General features: G+C 39.9%; 1 protein-coding gene across 1 annotated transcript in view; it reads left to right on the top strand.

The window, feature by feature from the left end:
- The window catches only part of LMBRD1 (LMBR1 domain containing 1), a 270616-nt gene that overhangs the window by 193268 nt on the left and 50901 nt on the right, over window positions 1-26447 (top strand). Inside the window, exons 13-14 of the mRNA XM_089681325.1 lie at window positions 7940-8089; window positions 10655-10733. Of these exons, the coding sequence (XP_089537451.1) occupies window positions 7940-8089; window positions 10655-10733 (229 nt within the window). The remainder of the gene's footprint in view (window positions 1-7939; window positions 8090-10654; window positions 10734-26447) is intronic.

Here is a 26447-nt window from a genome sequence, read left to right as displayed (position 1 = left end):
CACCTATTTCTTTAAACCCTTATCATTTTTCTGTTTATTTTGTAGCAAAAATTGAGTCAGTGGTATAGGTTTACTAAATTTGTGCAGATGTTCACTTAGAATGTGTATGTTCACTGAGCTTTTCAAATAAGGTGAACCTATTTGAAATCGGGATAAAAGATGAACTTTGAAATGTACAATATAGGACACAGGATCAGTAGTCATAGACCATGGGTTATATACTGCTGCATTCACTTAATTGGATACTGGAAAAGCTTTGCTGGGAACATCTGCAAGTGCTTCCTTATAAAATCCCACCCTCACAATTTTTTGCCAATGTCCATTATGGCCTTCTCCCAAGTTTCTACACCAGTCCTTTTTATTTTTTTTTCATGAGCAGTTTCCAGATTGGTTACTCTCAATCTTTATTTTGGGAACCGTACCTAGACCCCACATCAGTGGTGCAACAAGTGTAATTAGACGCAGCGTGTCATACACATCCCAAAAGCGCTGTTTTGTCTCTCCACCAACTGAATCTATTCAGGAGTATGACTGATCTTTCTAATCTCTTCAAAGAAGATATTGAGCAGGGTGGGATGGATGAGAAGAGGTTCCTGCAGAGAAATGTTCACCCTTTGCATTTTATGAGACATAAGCTAAGGCTTCACGCCATATGCTTTCTACTGTGAGCTCCCTTGATGCAGTGCGTACTAGTCTGTCTAACAGAACTGGAAGTTCCACAGCCACAACAAGCTCCTATGGGAACTAAGCTGGCGAAATCTGAAATAAACTTCTCTTAGCACATGCAAGTGCCTTACTTGAGGGTTGGCCAAATTTTGAGAACATAGTCATTCCTCCAAAACCATTATATCCTGTATAAAATAGATTTATAAAAAAAATGGTCTTATTTGGTAGTGTCTCACTATTCCTATTGAAGATATTTCAACCTTTAAAGATTCAGTCAACAGGAACTTTAAAACCTTTTTGAAGGCATCCCTTGCTTTCATTGTTCTGCCTTACAACCGGCCATTGTGGTTATGTGCATTTTGTCTTACTGTAGCTAACTTTGCTGGACAAATGAGCAGAGAACTCGATTTTGTGTTAGAAGACCCTGTTCTTCTAGAACAATTGCAGCTCATTCTTTGTCATTGCTATTTTCTGCTCATGCCCTGGAGAATGTCATTCTCTAGGATGACACTGCTTTCTTTGCACATACACAGAATTTTGTGGTTTAAGGCTTGGCCCACTGAGCCTGCTTGTAAAAGGTGTCTTTTATACATGCCTTTGAATGGTGAATGCCTGTGTGGCGAATAGGTTGATACATTTGTTGAGAAAGTACTGGGAGAAAGCCTAGGGGTTCTTTCACTTCTCCCAGGCATCCTCCTCTTAAGTCAAAAGGCGATTCTATCCTATTGTTGCAAGCCTTTGACTCCAAAACTCTCCAAGCATACCCAGAAACCCTCTTCACAATGAACGGGTACCTTCACTCCTCAGTGGGGAGGGACATCTGTTGGCCTTCTTGCCAGTCAGGATCAGAGACATCCCAAACCTCTGGGTCCAATCTGTGCTTTCCAGGAGCTACAGAATAGACTCTCTGTTATTGCCACCTTAAAGACTTACAGGCTGTCCTGAATTAACTTCAGGTACAAGGAGGTGATAATCCTGCAGAAAAAAAGTAAACAAACTTATTTGCGGTCTCAAAACTGTACTGAGGCATCACCCCATTTTAAACTTAAAATTCTTGAACAGGATTTGTGTGTCCACAAATTTTGCCTTGAGTCCACAAGATCTGTCATTGCTTCTCTCAGATCAGGGTAATTTCTGGTATAAGTGAACATCCATGATGCTTATCTTCACGTTCCCATCTTTCCCACTCACCAATGCTTTCTATGCTTTGCTGTTTGAGACCAACACGTTTAAATTCTCGCTTTCCCTTTAAGGCTTCCTTCACCAAAAGTCTTCACAAAGGTTCTTGCTTCTCTCCTGGCCTTGGTAAGATCTTGTGGCATCCTAGTCATGGGATGCCTAGACGACCTGCTGCTGAAAAAAAGTCTGCCCTCCAGCTTTCCCATTGCCTAGAGTATCTGGGATTGATTTTAGACATGGACCAGATCAAATATGTCATTCCCCAGAAAAAGATTGTTTCTCTTAGTTCTATTTGTCAGACTCTCAGATCAACCAGGCATTTCTTGACTCATTTCTTCATCAGGGTTCTGAGCCTCATGATTGCCTCCTTCAAGGCAGTTCCCTTTCAGTTCCACTCAGGTCTTTTACAGCTCAACAGTCTCATGATCTAAGACAAACCGTTCCCTTCTCTGGATCATCTACTACTTCTGTATAGCCAGGCAAAAATCACCTTGGCACAGAGAATTTCCAACTTAGCCCTAGAATCCAGGAAATCGTTTCTCCTTTCTCTCTGGGATGTGGTAACGACAGACACCAGCCTGTTTGGCTGCGTTGGGATATAAAGTTTCCTAACTGTTCCCACAGCAGTCAATGTTCCTCAATATTCTTGAATGGAGGACCATGAGATTGACTCCCCTACACTGCACCCCTCTCTTATATGATCACCCAGTAAGAGTACAGTTGGACAATGCCATGGCTGTGGCCTACATTAACCACCAAAGTAGAACCAAAAGTCAGGCAGCTCTGAAGGAGGCAAGTCTGATTCTCTGATTGTGTGCAGTATGACGTTTCAGCACTCTCAGCCATCTGTATACCAGGAGTGGAAAACTGTCAGGTAGACTTCCTGAGTCGCCAATGCCTGAACAAAGTAGAGTGGTCCTTTCAGGATCTTCTAATGCTCTATCAGAAATGAGGAATACCAGATGGGAACATCATGGCCTCCAGATTCAACAAGAATCTGAACAGGTTTTTGACCAGATCCAGGGTCCCCCTTGGCTTTCCAGGAGATGCCCTGATGGTTCTTCATACCCTATTTAGCTTGGTGTATGCATTGCCTCTAAGGAAGTTTCTCCCTTGACTGCTCTGCAAGATAGAGGGGAAACAGATTCCAGTGATCCTTTTTGTCCCATATTGGTCCAGGAGAACCTTTCACACAGACATACTCAGACTCTTGCCAAGTAGTGTTAGCCTGAGGTTGTTGGTGGCCCTTTGTTGTAAAGAAACCTTTTCTTATTGTTCATAAAGTGGTCTTGAGAGCCAAACCCTCCTTTCTTCCAAAGGTGGTCTTTTCCTTTTGCCTCAATGAGTAGAGTATCCTCCCTTCCCTCTGTCCTGCCCCGATGTATAACAAAGAGACTTTCACCTCTTAGTCCAGATGTGGTCAGGGCAGTTAGGGTTTGCCTAGCTGTAACATCTTCTTTCCAAAAAACTTTTTCCCTTTTTTTTGTACTCCCTGAAGGACCAAAAAAGGCTCACCCTGCTTCCCCTTCCACCATAGCTAGGTGGTTCAGTTAGCTCATTTCCACAGCTTATGTCCTCAAGGAAAGGACCTCGTCTTCCCTATCATCTATTTGCCTCCCACTCCATAACATCTGTTGTTTCTTGGCCCTTTTAGCATCAAGCATCTGTTTTGTAGGTCTGCAAAGCCTCCACCTGGTCTTCTGTTCATACATTCTCAAAGTTTTAAATAGTGAATCTCCAGGCCTCTACTAATACGAGCTTTGTCTGCAAGGTGTTCCAAGCTGTCATCTGAGAGTTGACCTCTATTTTCTCGTGGGCCTATTTGTTGTTGTTTGCTATTGTTTCTCACTTGTTTTTTTTTTGGGGGGGGGGGGGTTGTGTCCTGGATTGTATGATAAAGCTATTGGGAATTTTGACTTGCCTGTAAATTCCATATCTTGGAATTTACAGGTCCAAGGGAGAACCCTCACCCTGTCTCTTTTTATTTCTTGCTACAGAACTGGAATCCCAAGGAATAGGTGGGATTATATGAGGGTGCACTGAGGTGGCATTCCCTGCACTGCTTTGCCAGTGTCCAATCATTCGGTAGCAGCATATAATCCGTGGTCTTTGACTAATGAATATGTGTCCTGTAGGGCACTCCAGGATATGGAATTTACTGGAAAGTTTTGTTTTTTTTTTTGTTTGTTTGTTTTTTTCTTGCACATTACTAGAGGATTGAAGTGAACACAGCTCAACAACTCCTCAAGCTCAGTGAACATTCATTACGTATCGTTAACAGTGTATCCTTCCTTAGGAATTCACTCCCAGTGTCTTTTTACTAGAGCCTACCCACTCACTGATGGTCTTTTTCACTATGAAGTTAAAAAGTTTGTTTTTGTCCTTTTTTTTTTTTTTTTTTCTTTTACATATAATTTGGGGCAACTAAGATAAAGTTATGATAACAGAGGAATGTATTATACCTTTGCATATCTATTAAAGTGATTGTAAAGGTTCAGTTATATATATATATATATATATATATATATTTTTTTTTTTTTTTAAGTAAAATAGCAAACATATATTTACCTGCTCTGTGTAATGGTTTTGCACAGTCCAGCCCCCATCCTTCTCTTCTGGGATCCTGTGCTTCTGGCTGCACCTGGAGTGCCACCATAGCAAGGTACTTGCTGTGAGGGCACTCGTACAGGCTCACACCTGAGCCACCTCTTTTTGACCATAGACACACACTGTGTGGTTCAGCCCTGCCCCCCCCCCCCCCCACTCCCTTCTAAAGGGCTGTGATTGACAGCAGCTTGAGCCAATGGCTCCCCCCTGCGGTGTCTGTGCCAGTGAGGAGAGAGAGCAGTGATGCTGCTCTTCTGCACAGTGCTGGATCGACATCGGGCTCAGGTAACTATTTGGGGGGGGAGGCTGCACATTTAAAGGTTTTTTAACTTAATGCAGAGAATTCATTAAGGTAAAGTACCTTTAAAATGCTTGTAAAGGTAAAAAAAAGACCTGCTTTGTGCTGTTCCCCCTACAACCCCCCAAATACTCACCTGAGCCCCCTCTTGATCCAGTGATGTGCACAAGAGTCTCTCTTTCCTCATTGGCTGAGACAACAGCGGAAGCCATTGGCTTACACTAATAAGGATATAATACTCATGCGCTGCCACTAATAAATGATAAGCTGCTGCTAGCGCCTAAATGTTTTCCCACATTAATAAAACTCCCCAAGAATAGTGATGTGCTGCCTCCTAGTGACCCAAAAAATGCACTAATCATAAACACCCTCCTGAGCATCAAACCCAATATATTATAGAATAAATCTGTGAAACAAAGCAAGTCAATAGTAAATTAAAAAAAAAAAAAAAACGGGTTGAGCCACTAAATCAAAATAAGTGAAACATATACCAAAAATAAAACCAAAATCAAGTAGCAATAAACACCTGGCCCACCTACAATAAACACCCGGCTGAGCTGAAGAATAAAGTGTAAAAAAACAACAAAAACAGTAAATAAAGTGCAAAATGCAGTCCAAAGGTGATATAACAGTCTTTCTTCCAACATTTAATCACTTGCCTACAGGGCACTTATACCCCCTTCCTGCCCAGGCCAATTTTCAGCTTTCAGCGCTGTCACACTTTGAATGACCATTGCGCGCGGTCATGCAACACTGTACACATATGACATTTTTATTATTTTTTTGTAGACAGAGCTTTCTTTTGGTGGTACTTAATCACCTCGGGGTTTTTTATTTTTTGCTAAACAAGCCAAAACTGATAATTTTGAAAAAAAAAATTTTTCTTAGTTTTTCTTATAAAATTTTGTAAATAAGTGATTTTTCTCCTTCACTGATGTGCGCTAATGAGGCTGCAGTGATGGGCACTGATAGGTGGCATTGATGGGCACTGATAGGCACTGATGAGGAGGCACTGGTAGGTGGCACTGATGGGCATTGACAGGCATCACTGATGGGCACTGAAAGGCAGTACTCATATACTGTATGGCACTACTAGGTGGCACTGATGGGCAGCACTGATGCGCACTGATAGATGGCACTGACTGGCATTGATAGGTGACACTGAAAGGCAGCTCAGATGGGCACTGACATGTGGCATTGATGTGCACTGGTAGGCACTGATATGTGGCATTGATGTGGCACTGACAGGTGGCATTGATGTGGCACTGGCAGGTGGCATTGATGAGCACTGACAGCTGGCATTGATGGACACTGACAGGTGGTATTGCTGGGGCTACACTGATCATCAGGGCACACTGATCATCAGTGCCCTGATGATCAATGTACATGTCCCCTTTGAGGAATGCCGATTACTGGCTCTCCTCTCCTCACGAGCTGTCAGCTTGACAGCTCGTGAGGAGAGAAATGCCGATAACCGGCATTTCCCTATTTACATGCGATCAGCTGTGATTGGACACAGCTGATCACATGACCGAGCTAACATCTTCGGCTCTTTCCATTGATCGGTGATCCGCTGTGTCCGAGGGACACAGCGAACCACCAATCGCCAATCATAGCTTCTTCAGGAATTTTTTATAACTTTTTTTTTTCTTAAATTCGCACTTTTTGTGAATATTGCGTGAAGATCGTGTTTTTATTTCTGTTTTTTCGTTTCACATATTTTACTATTTTTTATGTTTTTTCCACTATATTCTTCAGCTCAGCCAGGTGTTTATTATAGGCTGGCCAGGTGTTTATTGCTACTTGATTTTGGTTTATTTTTTATGTGTTTTCACTTATTTGGATTAAGTGTCTCAGACAGGTGTGTTTTTTTTTTTTTGTTATTGTTTAGTATTGACTATATTTTTCACATATTTATTCTATTATACATTGGGTTTGATGCTCAGGAGGGTGTGTATAAGTGTATTGTTTTGGATCACTAGGGGGTAGCGCAGCACTCTCCTGGGGAGCATTTGCTTACACTGCTGTCAATCACAGGCAGTGATCCAATGAGGAGAGAGTGGGAGCCGCAGCTCTGCATCTTATGCATGCAAAGAGCGGGGCTCAAAGCAAGCATGCACCAGAGCCCCCATAGCAAGCAGGCACTGGTCAAGGGAGAGGAAGAAGGGTCAGCCGCACACCGGAGGATAAATGAATATAGTGTGTATTTATTGATCCATAGGACACACAAAACACCAGGACATGAATACAGGACCTGTTAACGCTTTCCACACAATCTCGTGATTAATCATAACCAAGGAGCCAGGAGTGTCGACAGTGGACCCGAGAAGAAGAGGCTCGAGGCTGCTCTCTGCAAAACCATTGCACAGAGCAGGTAAGTATGACACGTTTGTTGTTTTGAAAAAAAAAAAACTGAACCTTTAAAATCTCGTTAACCTTTGCAACTACTTTATTCTTTTGCCTTTGCTTCTTCAAACCTCTTGCAAATTTCCAAAATGAAAGGTTAAAAAATGTAAAAATATGAATTCCCAAATTGTTTAAAAATCAATATTTCTTTTTAAACATTAAAAATTGTATTTGTACGTAAGATAGAGGGAATAGTAAAATATTTAGACGGAATATACAAATACAAGGGGGAGTTAAATGGTATACAGTGTTCTGTTTTACATCTCCTCTCTGCCCCTGCATATGAAAGCAGGAAAATTAAGTCTGTTGCAATATGGTTCATGGTCTCTAGGCGGTTTCTTCAAGCAGCAAGGACTCTGGTTGCTTAGAGCATCAGCAGTTGTTATCCATCAACATTAGCTTGGTTGAAATAGATTCATATTCGAGTTGATTACAAAAAAAAATAATCTAACTGCATATCCTTGCATTTTTGTTGTGTTTTTGTTAATAATTAATAACATCCTTCCATATAACACACACACACGTTATTATTCATGAGAAAGCATCTTTTTCTGTATGCAGCAGTCTTGTTTTACATGATGTACAGAGCAATATTCCTAATACGTCTCCAATATTCTAAGAGAGAACAAGATTCTAACAAGATTCTATTGTGCGGTTATCCTCACTGTTTTAGAAAATGACCTTTTGAAGAATTATCTGAAGGAAAAATATAGTAGCAAACAATTAAATGGATACATGGCAACAAATAGTCTTTATTTTAATTGTCTTGTTTCATGTTAATAGCTGTACAAGATTAGAAGAGGACGAACAAGACCCCAAGCTCTTCTGTTCCTCTGTATGATCCTCTTGTTGATTGTCCTGCACACAAACTACATGCTTTACAGCTTGGCGCCTCAATATGTCATGTATGGAAGCCAGAAATATCCAGTACAGGTAAGATGCAGTGGCCTTGTAATCTAAAAAATGGCTGCTTACACCCTTCTTGGGCCACATTTCATCTACCTCCATTTACCAAAAAGACATATTGTATACCACACTGGAATCTCATAGCTTTAGTGCTAATTATGATCATAATAAAGCACTATTTGTGGGGTGCATGATAAGAGATTGCGTTACTGTTGGCTTCCTATGTTATTCTTGTGGTGGTGCCTCTATACCTCAGTTCACATCCATTATATGAAGATGTGTGAATGTATGAATATTTTCAGGCCTTTCGATTCACCATTTTTATTCGTATATAATTTACTTCATGGAATGAAGTAAGAGTGAGACACAAACTTTCCTTTCAATAACGTTACAAGTCTGTATAAATACATTCCTAACGTGTCTCCATAAGCAGTAACTGTAATTTTTCCAAAAAGCTCTTTTATAATTTAGAAAGCAGTCTTTGAGCTCCAGTCAGTAACTTTTCTTTGACAGAGATGATGTAATCAGTCTGCTGTAAGCAGAAAGAAGCATTTTTTACTTGATCTCTTTTTCTCTTGTGATCAAACTCCTTCTGTCCTCTCCCCCATTGAGAAGTTTTTTTCAGTGATTATGCTGCCTGTCACTTGATCAGCGAATTGGGGAGAGATACTTGTAACTGATCTGGTCAAACTCTTTTTCATTCACAAATCCTGTTACAGGCAGTCTAATCAGTGAAAGAATTGTTCTCAAAGGAGGAGGAGGAAGGAGTCTCCATTGGACCATCTGTACTGCTCTTCTGCCTGAAAACCCAAAGCTAATAACCATTGCAATGTCAAACATTCAGAGACGGTAAGAGGATAGGCATCCCTGCAGTGAAGATTTGTCCAGCGTCTAGCTGCCTGAACAACATGGGAATTTTTTTTATACTTTAATAGATCAAATGGGACTCAATAAAAGTTATTTATTAGGGCTTGCATACACTTTAGCTATGATCCTGTGTATTCTTCTGTGGAGTATAGCATTCTGGATGTTGTATCTGGAAATGTAACTTCTAAAGCTGAGTGCACTTAGCCTGCGGTAGACACAGGTTCAGTGCAACCTTACTGCAGAATGTACTGTGTACAGTATATGTCACTGTAGAAATCACTTGTTCACATAAGAGTTGCAAGTATTATAAACCCGATCTGTGATTATAGATCCAGGGTAAAGTTAACCAAGTGTACAACTGAATTCATGGGTTCACCACATGAATATTACAAAGCTTTGGATGTCTTTACAGAGATTTTCTTCTTGTGATGTATACAGAGGGCAACATACAGTGACACTTTTCTGACAGAATCAACTTGAGTACAACATATTGGATCTAAGATGCATAGTTTAGCAAACTGGCAATCTGTATTGACACCTCCATGCAGTAATGAGCAATTATTGCTATGATGAACACATACCCTGTGCTTGTGCCCTCAGCATGCTTTATTAGTAGTAACATTAATTAATTTGTGGCCATCTGTTGACCAGCCTTCTTCTCAGATCAATGCTTCTGGTTAATTTGTATGGCTTTTTGAGGCTATTACTATTTGGATCAAATATTGGTAAATTATATTACAGACCTGGAATAATAGAATCTTTTTAATTTTAAAATGTATCATTTTAGGAATATTCAGAATTTGCTATGCAGTTAAGTAACCAAAATAAATCCGCCCAAAATTATGTGTAAAATTTAGCATGTGTAGTCACTGGAGGATTTACTGTATTCTCACCACATTTAATTGATGTGGGGATGCTGGAGGGCAAATCTCCCCAGTGGCTTTAACATATCTTTAGGATAACTGTTTAGCCCTTTTGTGGTGATTGATTGCTAGCCAAATTTAACATTAGTGTGTATGGATTAACTTACATATATACATGATACAAATAAACAACCATATGCACACCTGTAAGTGAGAGGACTGACTTGCATACTCCATTCCTTTTTCTAAACAGTGCTTTTATGATCTGCCAGGCAAATACTGCTTCTGTTCTCAAGGAACATAAACTACACATATATGTGGGCAATACAGTAAATCATGGTAAAACACAAGTGTTTGCATGGGCTATCTTTGAAATAAAAGTAATATTTCAGTGTTTGCTAGATCGTGGCACGTTAAACCACCTAACTTCTTCTTCTCTTCTCTTGAAGATACCATTAGTGAGATTTCTACTTTTTGAGTTCTGAAGCTTGCATACCTGCTGCAACAGCCACAAGGGGGACCTCTTTCTTTTGGATTTTCCTATTGTTTAATATCCTAAATAATATAATATGAAGTATTGGAGCTCTCCGTGATTGGCAGTAGGGTGGGTGGAAACACATTCGGGAACTATGGTGGCAAATTTTATATATTTTTATTTTTTTTAGTGAAGAGTAGCTACTAGGTGACTCGCCCTACCAGTCTCCACCTCTTTACCCCCATGTAACTAAAATATAGCTTTTTGGATGAACTGACCTTTGAAGTATTTAATTCATGGTATAAATATTAAGTATATGCTTATTTCTGTACTTTCTATTGTTTGAAGATTAATTTACTGGTGATTTGTATGCTTTTGTTATTACAGAGCAACAACAGTCTAGAAGTCAATAGCGGAAATTCAACAATTTTTCATTCTGCAGATTGCAGTGCCAATGCCCCTGAAGGTATGTATATCAACTTAAACAGTGCTGCAGATGGCATTAAAGTAAATATTTGCATAGAGTTCTGTGTTTTGAAGTTTCAAATACAACTTCTATGATATTGGTTTCTGTGCAGAGTTTAGCATGTTGTTAGATTTGGAATACTACACTCTGGTTGAAAATTACATAGATGTTAGTATTCACTAAGGCGTTACATATCTGTTCAGTTGTACATATACAAACGAATCATTTATCTTTAAAAATTCACTGCAAGAGTATATTTTGTTTCTCATCTTTCATCAAAACTCACACACAGATTGTTATTGGTAGACGTCATTATCATAAATTGATGGACTCAGTGGGAGAGATGTTAACAAGTCCAGGCTGTAATAGAAGAAAACAGGCATTGATGCTGATGAACAGAAACAAACATGTAAAGTCATTCTCTGCTTATAGTATGAAAGAAGCCATACCCACCACAACCTTCTACGGTCACTTTCAAGGAAGCAGTTTTATGTATTTATTTTTTATACAATGCTGCTTTGGTCTGAGAGAATGTGGCTTAGCTTGCTGATGGTCATGCCTTTTTGGATGTTGGCATTGACCCTTTAACGGTGAGAGTTTCATAAATTGAAAAATTAAAGAAAAGAGAAGGTAAACCGAGAAGAATGAATTGCGGCTGTGCTAAGCAATTGTTTCTGATTACACAGCTGACCATAGGTGGATAATGGATTTATTTGCATATTTGTGCCCACAGTTCCTAACATGAAAACCTAATTAGTCTGATTTGTAGGGAAGTGAATATTTTCCAGCTTTCAGTTGACTAAGCCAAGATTTGATCTTAAGGCAGCAATTGTCTGTGCTATCCAAGAGAAGATAGGGAAATCTCTTCCATCACAGCACTGACACAACAGAGGTTTCAATAGGAACACATGGAAAGCACACAGGATGCGATGATAAGAAGCAAACCTTGCAGAAGGAATTGGGGACATTTTATTGTTTTCTCCTACATAGTGGTGGAATACTCTGGGGTTTGAAACTGGGTAAAGCTGCTTTGTAATGATTTCTTAATAACTTTTTTTTTATAAAATATCTTTACTTCAAATAGTATACCGATGATTTATAGTAGCCATAAATATGGAAACATGGCAGTAATTTACACTTGCATTGTTCTGTGGCCCTGGATTTCACATTTATTACTTCTATTTTCCTTATATATTAATTATTTTTTTTCTAGGTTTGACCCTTCTCCAATGTTTTCTTCTGTATAAGAAAGCAGAAACTGCCTAGCTAAAATGTGTTTTTCAGAGTCCTACAATACATTTTTTTTTATCTAATTTTAGTTTTATGGGTTTTTTTCCCCACCAAATTGCTCACAGGATCAGCTATACGTATAATAGGTCAACAAATATAGTAAGAGCATTCTCTTCATGATCACTTAAACCTTCTCTCAGGAGTCACAAAAGCTTAGTTGTACTCCATCTTGTTGAGCCATATGGTGGATTTGTAGTTCTAGGAAAAGCATCTCAGAGATGCTTTTTTACTTAATATGTTGTAAACAATTAAGTGAAATTGGATATTTCTGTTTGTTTTATTCCTCTAGGTGTAGTGCCAAAAAATACCACCGTGAAATACTTTTTTTGTACATTTAAAGTGGTTCCAAAGGCTCAAGGTTTTTTACATTCATGCATTCTATGCATGAAGGTAAAATACCTTCTGTGTGCATCACCCCCAGCCCCCCCAATACTCACCTAAGCCCCCTCTCAACCAGTGATGTGCACTGGAGTCTCGGCTATCCCGGGACTCCCTCTTCTCATTGGTTAAGACAGAAGCGGGAGCCATTGGCTTCCACTTCTGTCAATCACTGCTAGTGAGCCATTGAGAAGAGCGAGAGGGCAGGGGTGAGCCGCGGCTCCGTGTGTGAATGGACGATTTACACACGGAGCCGCGGATGCCCCCATAGCAAGCTGCTTGTTGTGGGAGCACTCGACAGGAGGGAGGGGCCAGGATAGCCTGCGGGGGATCCTAGAAGAAGAAGATCTGGGCTGCTTTGTGCAAAACAGCAGGTACGTAAAGACATGTTTGTTATTTTTTCTTAAAAATAAAAATAAGGATTTAGAATCACTTTAACCTCCCTGGCAGTCTAACTAAACAATATTTTTGAATGTCAATGCGGTACATTGTTTTGCATGGAAATTTGTTGTTTTATATTGTAGGCCTGTAATTCTTAGGAATAACTCCCTTAAATCTGGCCAAACAAGAGTCTAGTAAACATCCCGGGTATGATAAACACACAAAATCATAAAATATAATAAATAATTATAAAAAATAATATAATAATAATACATTTTATTCAATAATGTCAGTGTCTGATGACGAATTTCCCCAGGAATCACTATCGCTCAATTCTGCAAGTGATTCTAATTCACTATCGCTGTTTTCTAGCTGGTCTTAAACCGATTTTGACCTAAAGGGACGCTTTTTGGATGCCATGGACGTTCTCAAGTTTCCAGGTGGAATGAACAGTAAAAGTGCAGGCAGGGCACTGGACAAAACGCTAAGAACAAACTTTAGGTGAATTGGTTTGATACAGTAATGTAATTCTAACAGATTACAATGTATGTCATATTTTTACTATTTTAAATTACCCGCTGGTTCCTCCCCTGTGCGTACCGACGCTTGCAGGGAACGGAACCCGGCATCGGCCGGAGGACATCGCAGGATCACAGGACAAGGTAGGGATCGGGGGAAAGCAGGAGAAGCACTATGGAGTAATCCCGAGTGTGGCTCCTAGTTATCGCTTTTGGAACTGAAAATTAACCCCGAGCCACACTCGGGATTACCGCTAGGAAAGTTAAGAATTTTTATTTTTTTGGAACACACTTTGGCTGGTACAAATATATTTAACCATTACTACTGTACATTATATTAGAGACTCACTTTTAAGGCAGAAAAAAATTCATCTAGTAAAAATTTCTTGTCTAGGAGTGCCTCCACTCAAATGGAGAAGCAACAGAAACACCTTTGAACAGTATCATTGTCAGTTTGGGTCGAGGGTAGTGTTAGACACACTAGCAGATTTTGATGGACTTATAGCCGGTTAAACCCAAGTCATTAAAGGAAGTTTTTTTTTTTTTTGGGGGGGGGGGGGAATAAAAGTTTTACATAAATGAATTACAGCTGACCATTGTGAGCACCCACTTTTGCAAAAAAAAAAGAAAAGACTTGCTGGCAGGATCAACAGTTGAAAAAAAAGGGAAAAAAGCTTAAAGTGTAACTTTAACATAAAAAAAAATGCAAATAGGCAGGATCTTTAATACAGAAGAGACGTGCAATGCCAAGAAGTCTAAACTCCAGCATATGCGCATGAGTGATGTAATCTCGGCTGGCCAAAGGAAAGCGCTGCAAATCAATACCCGGAAGCTACTGGGCTGAAGATGTCAGCAGCCGGCGGAAAGCTTAGGGACATCCAGTGCTGGAGAGAAGGTGAGTATAGCTCCACTTTCAAAAGGATAACTAATGCAGCCACCACATCTAAGAATTGATAAGTAGCAATATTTTACATTTTTGTTTTTGGGGTTAATACTGCTTAAATTTCTTGTTTCTCTAGATTACAGTTGAAATATATCGGCATCTCAAAAAGTGTCTTTTTGACTTCGAATATTCGTATATTCGTATATTTGTAGTGCAGTGAAATATGTTTTGAAACCTTGAAGAAATCCTGTATTTGCGTGCAAGTCCAAACACTAAACTTTTATATGAAATCTGTACCTCTGGGATTTATTCATTACCAGTGAAATAAATATCTTCTCTGAAGAGCATCCTGAGAGTCCTTGAAATTTGAGGACTTCTGTAGTATGTAACTTCATCCGTTAGAAAATGTTGGTGCTAAGGAACCCAACTTATCTCACAGTGCAGCACTTGTCACCATTTAGTAGGTCATTGAGATAGCATTATAGAATTTAATAGTTTAAATCCTTGGTGCTGAATTTTGGAATTAGCATACCACAAATCATAATTTTGGAGTTTTCTTTGTTACTCTGCAAGGATAATTGTGCATGACATTGCTACCAGGTGCTGTCTGGAGTTGCCTTATTTTGATGTGAAAATATATATATGGGGCACTGACAGGTGTAAATTAAAGTAGATATAAACCCAATCACCAAAGAAATTTCATTTAATCTTTAAAATCTTTAGGTGATGCCAAGTGTCTTTTAATATATTTTGAAATCTAACGTTTTAATTAATTTAATACCTGGTAATCCTGCAATGAATGTCTTTATTCAGATACTTCCTATTACGCTTTATAAAAAAAAGCTCTGTCTCTGTCTACCAGTTGCACTCCTACATTGTTACCTGCACATGCACTTGAGATTAGAGCCGGTTGGCCATGTTGACATTTCTTGCACAGGAATGTATGCGTTGTCACCATGAGGTAGTCTGCCCTATTCAATAGCATATAATCAGACTGAAGTGCATGCATGTAGATGTGAAGATTCTTAGTTTCAGATCCTGCCAGGAACACTATCTGTATGGGGTTTGTGTGATCTCCCCCTTTCTGTGTGGGTTTCTTCAGCTCCAAATTCTTCCCTTGATCAAGAAATACTGGTAGATCAATCAACTTTCTCCCTTGTGTTTTTATGAGTGTGCTAAGGATATTATCCTAATTTCTGGGACATGGACTGAAAAGTTCTGTACAATCTGTGAAGCACTCATTGTCCATATGTCACCTATATACTGTAAATGCCAAAAATAAAGATTGTGACGTGGCACACAGCAGTTTCACAGAGATCTTCCTGACTAAATGCTGATCAAAACAGGGTTTTAAATTTAAGGAATGGTCAATTACAGTAACATAAAATTTAATTTTTACACACTGAGTGAAACAGGATTCATCGCACTTTGGGTTATGTTGCCATCTACAGGAGGAGTTAGACATTAGAAAGCATAAAAAGCATCAACCTGGTATAACCCCTCCCACTCTTGGCTTTCTTTAGTTTTTTGCTAATGTCCTAGGAGGATAGACATATTTTCTTTGCAGAGAAATATTTAACGCTGGCTGGAAAATTACATATTATCACGTACCTGATTGGAGACTGAAATGACGAGGTTGGCCTCACTTGTGTCACTAGCCCTGACCCCACTGGAAGTGGAACAGAGGGTGTCTAGGGACCAGGGGGACAAGAGCGCCAGCAGATGTTGTTTGAAGCTCTTGCAGTTGGAGACTTTAGAAGACTGATGAACCTCTGATTCAGGCACAGTAGTAATATGCAGAGCTGGTATGGTAGATCACCAGGTGTGCACCAGAGCAAGGCAGGAAGCAGGGGTGGGAGACGGAAGCAGTGTCAAAGGAATAGCCAGGGTCATCAACGGGCGAACAGCGAGATACCAAATCATAAGCAAGCCAAAGTCTGGAGCAGAGCCAAAGTCAGGAACCAGTATCAAGCAGGAGAGTCAGGTCAGGGACAAGCCTGGTCAGCAACAAGGAAATCACACAGGACCGAGCAGGAAACAGGGAACAGCTGAAGACCAGTCAGCACTCTTCTGGCCTGTCTCCCCATCTATATCTCTCACTTATCATTTTATTGAATACTCTACTCTTCTCTTCTTCCAGAAAATTGTTTAATTCTTTTTTATTTGTTACTCTCTGCATAATCTCTTTTGTTACTCTATATTTGTTCGTCTGTTCTAGCTCACAGAATTCCCCAAGAAGTCTATTCATTTTTTTCTCTTCTTTCCCTCTTCTTTTTAGCTCCTATCGCTATCAGAATTCCTCTAATATACGCCTTATGAGCCTCCCAGACCGTTGCCACAGACACTTCCTCCGAATCATTCTCTTCAAAGAATTGCTCTGTTTTTTAATTCTCTCTTCCTTCTCCTTATCCTGAAGAAGTGTCTCATTTAATCTTTATCCATATCCCCCCTTCTGCTCCTTCCCCCACTTCTATTTTTACTTTGACCAAAGACTCAAGGAGTCGATGTTCCAGCAATATATAATCCAATCTTGAATACTTCTCATGTGCATATGAGTAAAATGTATAATCTCTGTCCTTCATATGCTTAATTCTCCATACATCCACAAGTTGACATTGATATATCATTTTTTTTCAAGGATCTCAAAGATCTACTTTGCTATTGTGCAATCTATTTCTTGTAGTTTTCCGTTCCGAAACAAAAGTCTGCCTTCAGGGTCTACCAAACTTTCTTCTAATTTAAACCTTATATTTTTTGCAAAACCTATTGCGACCCCTTTGGCTCTTCTAATTGGGGAATCTGCATAGAACCACATTGGATAATAATTGGAATTCAATTTCACATTTGTTTCTGGACCTATATGTGTCTCCTGTAAAAAAAAAAAAAAACCACTGAGGACAATCTATACTGAATCTCTTTAGATATCCTAAATCTCTTCCCAGGGCTATTCAAACCATTAACATTATAAGTCACATTTCCTCCTATCCTTTTCCTTCATCCCCACTCTCCTACTATCTTGTCCAGAACTTCTCCTTCGTTCCCTCAAGCTCTTCCAAACTGTTGTATCTCCTACTGTATTGCCGAGTCTTAACCTACCTACCCCCTCCCTGTACCCCTTGCCCCACCCCCCCTCCCACACCTTTCCCTTTCCCCCCCATATCCCCTACCCGCCCTTTGACTCCCCCTCCCTCCCATTTTCCTCCCCTTCCCTTAGGCTACCTATTTGCCTAAAAATAATTTGTGGTCCTAATACCACTTTTGATTCAACTTTGAGGTGAAGCTCCGACCATGTGCGATTCACCATCCACCTATCTTCCTCCGTGCCCTGCCACTCTCTATATCAAATGAGTCTCCAGCGACCCATCTAAATGAAAGGGTTATAGGGTTTTAAAAATGAGGGCGAGTGGAAGAAAAAAAAGGGGAAACAAAAAAAAAACCTTCCTCTCCCTTTTCCCCCTCGCCATCCTCTTCTCTACTCTCTATTTCCCCTTCCAACTACCTGCCATTCATCCTTTTCAATACAGCCCATCTTTCCTGCCTCCATTTCCCACTCAGGTATCGCTATTCTCTGTAATTCGAGTCTCTCACAAAAGTCTCTCATATCTTCCGGAAATCTCAGTCTTGCTGTACGACCATATTTCCACCCAATTAAACATTCCGCGAAACCCAATCTATATTGCACATTTTGCCTCTTCATCTGTTCTAATAGTGGTCTCAGGGATCTTCTTCTTATCAGAGTCTCAGCTGCTAAATCGGCGAAAATTTGAATTTTTATTTGTCCATAATTAATGTCTGATCTTCCCTTTATCTTCTTCCATATCTCTTCTTTATCCCCATAATTATGGAATTGCACAATTACATCTCTTTACCCCTTTCTTGTTGCCGCTTTCCTATTCTGTATAAGCTGTCCAATTTAAGAGTCTCTGAAGCAGGTCTGTCCCTTATATTATTCAGCATTTTACATATTGAACCCCTTAGGTCCTCCCCATCTGCCCTGATGAAGTCACATGTTAAGCGTGACGATACGCGTTGGCGGTGACGTACTTCCGGTCGGACGCCTTCTTTATGTACATTGGACACCCATGCAAGTACATCTGATCTGTGGTTTGATTTACATGTGATGTACAAGATGATTTTAAATGTGAGCATATTCGATATGTGATACTTTGGTGAATAAATAGTTTTACACTATGCAAGCATTCACTTATATTTTCTGAGGGATCAAGTGGCTGCAGCCACCTTATGTGCCTGAATAGGAGATCTGCTGCCCTGTGAGCCTGTGCTTGAATCTGTACATGAGGGGAGGTCAGTGTGGAGAGCTGTGGAGGATTACCTACTATTAAAGGTTCATGTGTTAGTAACCCTGAAGGCCTTTTGACCCTGTGCGGGTCGCAAGAGGGAGGTGAGTGGGCAATTCAGCCATTTTTGGATATCTCTGCACATTTATCAGCACTTTTTTTTTTTTCTTCTTCAAGAATTGCTGTGGACTTTATATATGGTTTTTTGTATATTGTCAGGTGTTTTACACCTCACGGGACTTTATATATTTATTCATTTATTCATATTTGTTTGCATGATCCGTTCTTAGTTTATGCATTTATTGGGATGCATGTGTGTTTTGTGTTATATGGTGGGAACTGATTTTTAGTTCCGGTGGGAGGTTTTTTTTAGCACATTGAGTCCTGTTGTGACTTACTTGTTTGATTTGGAGCACTATTGGATCCCATTGGATTACTTGGGGCACCATTTATGTTGTTTGGTCCTTTTAGGACCTCGTATTGACACTTGTCACGTGATTATTTGAGTTTTTTGGCACTATTTAATATTGTGTGTTTGTTATTTGTGTCACTAATTTTGCACTGTTTCACTTATTCATTTATGTGTGAAGAATTTTTATAGTAGTAGCGCTCCATCATTTGTTTCATTTATATTTTTTGTCTATGGGTATATGACTGTATGTAGCAGCTTTACCTTGGTAGGTATTAGTTTTTAGGTAGGAGCGCAGGAGTTTGTCACATTTATTCTGCTAAATGTCTTTGCTAAAAAAAAAATCCAAATACGTGTAAATTAATTGGTTTAAGTGAAAGTTATAGCATATCACGTCCTCCCATTCTAACCGCGCATGCGCGGCTACGGTAGAGCGCAGCTTGGCGATCGGCGGTGCGCTGTGTCCCTCGGACACAGCGGATCACCGATCAATGGAAAGAGCCAAAAATGTAGGCTCGGTCATGTAATCAGCTGTGTCCAATCACAGCTGATCACATGTAAATAGGGAAATGCCGGTTATCGGCATTTCTCTCCTCACGAGCTGTCACGCTGACAGCTCAAGAGGAGAGGAGAGCCGGTAATTGGCATTCCTCAGAGGGGACATGTACATTGATCATCAGGGCACTGATGATCAGTGTGCCCTGATGATCTATGTTGCCCCAGCAGTGCCACCTGTCAGTGTCCATCAGTGCTAGCTGTCAGTTTCTCATCCATTCCACCTGCCAGTGCCCATCAGTGCCACATCAATGCCATATTTCAGTGCCTACCAGTGCACATCAATGCCACATCAGTGCCCATCTGAGCTGCCTTTCAGTGTCACCCATCAGTGCCACCTATCAGTGCCAGTCAGTTACGCCTATCAGTGTGCATCAGTGCCGACTATCAGTTCACATCAGTGCCGCCTAGCAGTGTCAGTCAGTGCCATATATGAGTGCTGCCTTTCAGTGCTCATCAGTGAGGTCTGTCAATGCCCATCAGTGCCACCTACCAGTGCCTCCTCATCAGTGCCACCTATCAGTGCCCATCACTGCAGCCTCATTAGCGCACATCAGTGAAGGAGAAAAATCACTTTACAACATTTTATAACAAAAACTAAGAAAAAACGTTTTTTTTTTTTCAAAATGTTCAGTGGTTTTTGGTTTAAGAAAAAATTAAAAACCCAGAGGTGATTAAATACCACCAAAATAAAGCTCTATCTGTCACAAAAAATTATAAAAATTTCATTTGGGTACAGTGTTGCATGACCACACAATTGTCATTCAAAGTGCAACAGCGCTGAAAGCTGGAAATTGGCCTGGGCAGGAAGGGGGTATAAGTGCCCTGTAGACTAGTGGTTAAACAGATGGAGTAGACTGTTGCTTGGCATTGGGTGATTTTGCTCAAAGATCCCAAGTTGGGGCCAATTCTCCCCAGCAGATCCAGGTTTGTCTACAGGAGGGCCCCTAATATTAAAAGTACAAAATTTCCCCCCCTGGTAAAGTACCATTTACCAAGAAACCTTCTATTAGATTGTGGCCTTGTACCAGTGCAAGAAATCCAAATGTAAAATGTGCAAGTTTGTGGATCATCGCAAAAAAGTTTTAAGGACAGTAAGGGCAGAGTATATCTCATTTGCTCCTTTTTTTTTCTTGCTCTGCAGACCATGTCATATTGCCAGACATATTGCCTCTCCTGTCCCTACAACCTCCAATATGTAGGCTTGACAATTCGGATGGTCCAAAAACGATTTGGCGAGCACAGGAGGTTGATTGCAGAGGGAAACACGGATCAGTGTTCCCAGACATTTCAAGTCCATTCGCAATGGCTCCACAGAGGGTCTTCGTGTTTGGATTCTTAAGCAGATTCCACCCCCCGTGACTCTGCAGTTTTCATACTCTCTGCCACAGAGAAACCTTTTGGATATCTTAACAGTTTGTCACCAGGGGGTCTGAATGAGGAGTTGGAGGTATGGCCCATTCTGTATTTTTTGTATGACTTTTTATAAATAAGTCTTTAAATTTTTTTTTTATGTTTCTATTTTATTTTTCTGCTGCTAATGGTCCCTATTATCGCCCCCCCCCCCCCCCCCATTAATTTCTGTAATGGTCATATCTTCTTACTGCATTACAGCCATAAGCTTTTTTGCTAACTTTACTACACACACACGCACACCTTCCCTTTTCAGATCATGGAGTATTTTTAAGTATCGTGTATAGTCTTTGCACATACCAGTTCCCCCTGTACTTTTATCTTTCATGTTTGCTGATGTAGCAATTTCTAGTATTGTAGTTTAGAAATGTTATCAGTTTCATGCGTACTTCTCTGTGTACACTTTGTGGATTGCCTACCATAATGTGCCTGTGTATTGTATTATTGTGACATTGCTGAGAATGTAGAAGCTCAGTCTCTGTGCCTTCCCCTCCCCTTCTCTTCTTCTCCTCCTTGCACGCCCTACTGGCTATTTAAACAAATAGCTTCTGGCTTTCCCTATGCATTTGAAAAAGAGGGCTGAGACCCTTGAAACGTGTTATGCTTACCCCTCCCGACATCACCAAAGGATTCTGACAGCTGTCATCCTCGCACTGTGACTAGAGACACCGCCAGCTCATTATTTCCACACTACCTGCTGGCTGTTTGGAGCCCCTGCTGCTGCATGCCTGGTGGTCATCCATTACCTCTTCATTACCAGCTGATCGGCTCTGGTGTCTCAACCTGCTGTGTCATTATCTACTGGAGGATTGGCGATTTCTGACATGTACTATAAGTTTGCTTAATAAAGGTGTTTTTTGTTTGGTATTAACCTCAGTGCCCTACTTTTTTGTTATTTCCTGGTTTGTGAGGTGATCCCGCCCAGATCTTAGGGAAGCTGCAGAGGTGAACCATGTTCCATCCATTCATCCATCTGTTCATCCACCCCTCTACCATTCATCTACCATTGCAATAATTGCTGCTATGCCACAGATTTAGTGTGTTTTATCCGTGGACTAATTGGAGCGCTGGATGGTTTGTGTAATTTTTACACAATTCTTTTGTTTTTGTATGGTCACTTTGCAGGCAGATTTCCTCAGGCTGCAATGCCTGGACATGAGGGAATGGTCTCTGCACTCTGAAGTTTTCTAAAAACTATGCCAGAGGTGGAGGATGCAGGGTGTAGACCTTTGGGCGTCCAGATTCACCAAAGCAAACTGGACAGGCTATTCTTCAGGTACAGAGATCCTCTGGTGAAAGCAGTCGAAGAGCTGGTGGCTTTTTAGGATAGGCACAAACTGATGTCTAGAACTTCTCTCCCGTAAAAGCTCCTACCTTGATTACTTTGCATGATCGAGATGGAGGGCACTCCGGTGGTAAGCTGGACTGGCCCAGGTGGATCCGGTACTCCAACCTAATCAGATTCATATGATCTGTGGGCTTCTCCAGATTGACCAGATCTTCTGTCCTATGGACTGATTTACTATCCCACTTCTTGTTTGCTGGTTGTAAAGGCAAAGTTGTTTATGCTTAGGTTCTAAAGGACAGTGGTATCTCTGACTAAGCAAGGCAGAAGATGTTAAAACCAGGAAGTCCACTTCCTGCCATCTCCAATAGATGGCATACTTTGCTTAGTGTAAGGATAGAGATTTCTATCTCACAAAATATTTAAGCCAACCATAGATGGATCGAATCTCGGCTGGTTTAGCAGGGACAGGCTGAGATTCGATTCATCTATAGGCAAGGCTGATTATACCAAATTTGATCCATCAATCGACTTGAGTACAACCAGCACATCAGATTTTTAGCATGCGATTATTGCCTGCTGTTCTCCCAGCAGGGATGGCTCCTTGCGCACCCTCATCAGGAGAACACAATAGCTCCACGAGAGGGATTCTCCCATCAGCACTGAATGCTTACAGGAAAGAAAACCGCTGCGGGAAAAAACTTAACCTAAGCTTCTCATTCTTTATTTACAATCATTTTATGGGGTAATGTGATTTGAATTAGGTTCTCTCTGCACATCAAATACCTCCCTTTTGAGCCTATCAATAATATACCCCTTTCTAAGTTAACTCACATTGTTGTTTTCCTTGTGATGAGATGAAAACATTGTAGACTTCCGGGTTGTAGAGAACTGTCACATTTGGTGAACTTGCCCTAAGGTGATCTGCTTCTGGACCCAAGTGTACACCTTCATCAGAACTATGCTGAATATATCTTTGGCATATAATCCGTTGGTGGCTCTGCTACATAAGCCTGTAGCAGCTTTGCCTAAGAACCAGTGGAAATTGGTGAGCTTTGTTTTCCTGGCGTCCCATCAAACATTGGCCAAGGCCTGGCATCAGCAATATCTAAACTTAGCTGGAGTTAAACACTAACTCATGGGCACTATGGCACATAAGAAGCTCACCTCCATTTTGAATGGTACATGCCCAATTTCTAAAGGTGTGGGAACCGTGGATCGCTTATAAGAACAATCTGAACCTGGACCGTTCTTTGTTTTTGACTAGACGATTCTGATGCAGTTTCCAGCTGTCAACATGTGGTGTATCCTGCGGGAACTCCCTTCTTCCCCACCCCTCTATTTCCTTCTTTTCTTCTTCCAAACTGCTGTATTTTTTTTTTTCACCAGGATAAGCTTATTGTCTGCTGGTTTGCACATGGTGCTTGAGCCATTTCCTCCCTTGGGTTGTAGGTGGTACTACTCAAGCACTACTGTAGCACACTACTCAGGTTTCCTGATCAACTGCACTCTAAAGTTTTAGTTGTACTTGCTCTATAAGTTTCTACTGTGATAATGACTAATTTTCTCTGAAATGCCTCTTATATTAGGCCTATTGGCCCACCTTCTCTTTTCTTTATTATCTCATTTGCACTTACAGTTTTTGTACTGTTGTCTTGTGCTGTATGAAACTTACTTCAATAAATAGTTTTGTAAAATAAAACATTGTAGACAAGATGCAAACCTGTTCCAAAATGGTTTAATCACATTGTATGAACACCAACAGTGTAAGCTATCGTCACCAGCCCCTGAAGCATGTATTGTTTGCAATAGTAGGAAAAAAAAACTGTCCTGTAAGGGTTGCACACACATTCTACATTATTTTATGCTTTTTCTCACCCCTCCTCATGGTAGTTAAGTTATCTAATTGTAGTGCTCTCAAAAGTACTTACTTAGTACTGACTAAGTAATGAGGGTCTTCGTAAACAATCATTGCAGTTTGTATCCAACCAGGCATGCTTTTGCACTATATTTTGATGGCTTTAAGGAGATTCTATATTCAGATTGTAACTTGTATAGTCAGATTAAAGTGGTGCAAGGTCCACTTTTTTGATGGTCTTCTCTCCCCTTTATTGAAATGTAGCATACTCTTAAAAAAAAATGCCTGTATGGAAAGTATACTCTCCTTTAAGCCAGCTGCCATTGTGCAAAGGGTGATGTAATATTTCTTCTTCTCAAATACCACAAAATACTGAGCACTCCCAATTCTTGCAAGAAAATGTTACAGCAAAGTGCTGGGAGTGCCATCTTGGCAATATTAGGAGAACTGTATATTCCTCAGATCTTGCCGGAAGGAGGATTATTTCACTTCTACCTAGGTGGCTTGGATGAAAGCTGGAGGAAAGGTAAGTACTGTTCGCATTTTTCTTCCATTTTTTTTCTATTATTATGCTGCATCTTTGAAAGGGGGAGAGGGAGCGCATTTAAAAAGAGGACCTTGCGTTTTAACTGCAAAGTATGCTGTGGGACAAATCTTAAGTGTTTAAACCGTTGGTTGCATTTGTTCAGTGGCAGATATGTACAAAAAGAAAAAGCATGCTCCCATCGGTCTTTCTTGATGGCCAAGCAGCAGACTCTGGCAGATTTGGGAATCATTTGTGATGCCTAAGACAATTTAAGTAATTTAAAATTAATATAAAGAACAATCAATAGATATAATAACTTGATTTGATCACATTATATCATAACCAAGACTGATTTGCTTATTTTTTGTTTAATACCTACATTGTTCCTGGACTTTAACCTGCTGTCCACTGACATCAATGAGCTGGTCTAGGCTCTGGAGAGACCACAAATTTAATGTTGATATCCACCCAGATGCCCGGACCTGGACCGGCAGCTGGCACAGGGGCAGCGTAGAGAGTGGCGAACTGAGTTATCATCAATGTTTGATCACTCATTTCTCACTCTTAGAGGTGACTGGGAAAAGATGCAGCATCAGATTGAGAACTAAATATATAGTGTAGCGCAAATGTGGTTCGATGCTTCATCCACCTAGGTGAGTTTGATTGATTTTTTTTAATTCGCAAACTTCGCTTTTAAAAGTTTGAGCAACTATCTGTAGGAGTATCTTGAGTCCTAGAAATCCATGAATTCTAGCTTTTAAATCTTTACAAAATATATGGTTTTAGCGGAATTTGGTTAAATTTACAATTTGTAGTAGTTTTATTTAGTCATGGGAAAAGCGTGAAATCTTTTCTAATCAGCTAGACAATAAACTGTAAACATGGCAGGAAAATGAGTTAATGAATATGAGGGACTTTACAGTCTGGACCAATCCTAATTTGCATGTTATTTGCATGGGACTCTTTTTTTTTTTTTTTTTTCTTAGTCAAAAAGCAAAGCCAACAATGGTATGAAAATGCACTCGGCTATATCACCAAACCTAATGCAAACATAAATTGCAGCACACGTTAATCTTTTAGGTTACGCTGCAATTTACTATATATGGTGTTCTTGTAAATATAACTGTGTATTATTCTGTACCTAATTGATGTTTATCTTAGTTCAGCACTTTTGCTAAGAGCTTGAGTTGATATATGTATTGTAAGTCCAAATTACTTAACAAAATTAGTATTGTAATCAATAATGCTAAGCGTAATGTGTTTTGGTTCAGTAAACTTGGGCATCTACTAAATAAAAGTTGAAGTTAATGCTATTGAAATTGTGAAAAATAAATGCATCGCAAGTATTTTTCTCTTGCTTGGGGAAAAAACTCAGGGGTTGTATTTTATTTTTTTTTTTAATGTAATACTCTACTTCTGTTTTTTTTTTTTATTAAACGTGCATATAACTGGAATACAAACCATCTTGTAATTTTAAAGGGGACCAGCCTTAACCCCAATTCACCCCCCCACACACACACATATACACACACACACATATATACACACACATATATATACACACACACTCTTGTTGTGTATATATAGGATAGGTATACAGTGTCTGTGTGTAAATGTATGTGTGTGATATATATATATATATATATATATATATATATATATATATATATATATATATATATATATATATGAGTTTACATGCTAGGCAAAAAAGAAGTTTATTCCCTCCAGATTTTGCTCATGCAGAGAGCAAGAGGAAACAAAGCTTGAGGCAATTTACAACACACACTAATATTAGTAGCATAATTAGTCTTGCGGATTGTATGTTTCTTGCTAAGGAACATTATTTTTTTATCAAGTTGTTAAGGGTGGAGTTTCATGTTAATGTGCATCCAAACCCAAAGCAAATATTTCAGATTT

This window comes from Staurois parvus, unplaced genomic scaffold (genome assembly GCF_062004578.1).
Source record: "Staurois parvus isolate SC_StPar_1 unplaced genomic scaffold, SC_StPar_1.0 ptg000264l, whole genome shotgun sequence".
Classification (NCBI taxonomy): domain Eukaryota; kingdom Metazoa; phylum Chordata; class Amphibia; order Anura; family Ranidae; genus Staurois; species Staurois parvus.
Note: the sequence above shows the minus strand (reverse complement) of the source record. Positions and strands in the feature narration are given on the sequence as shown.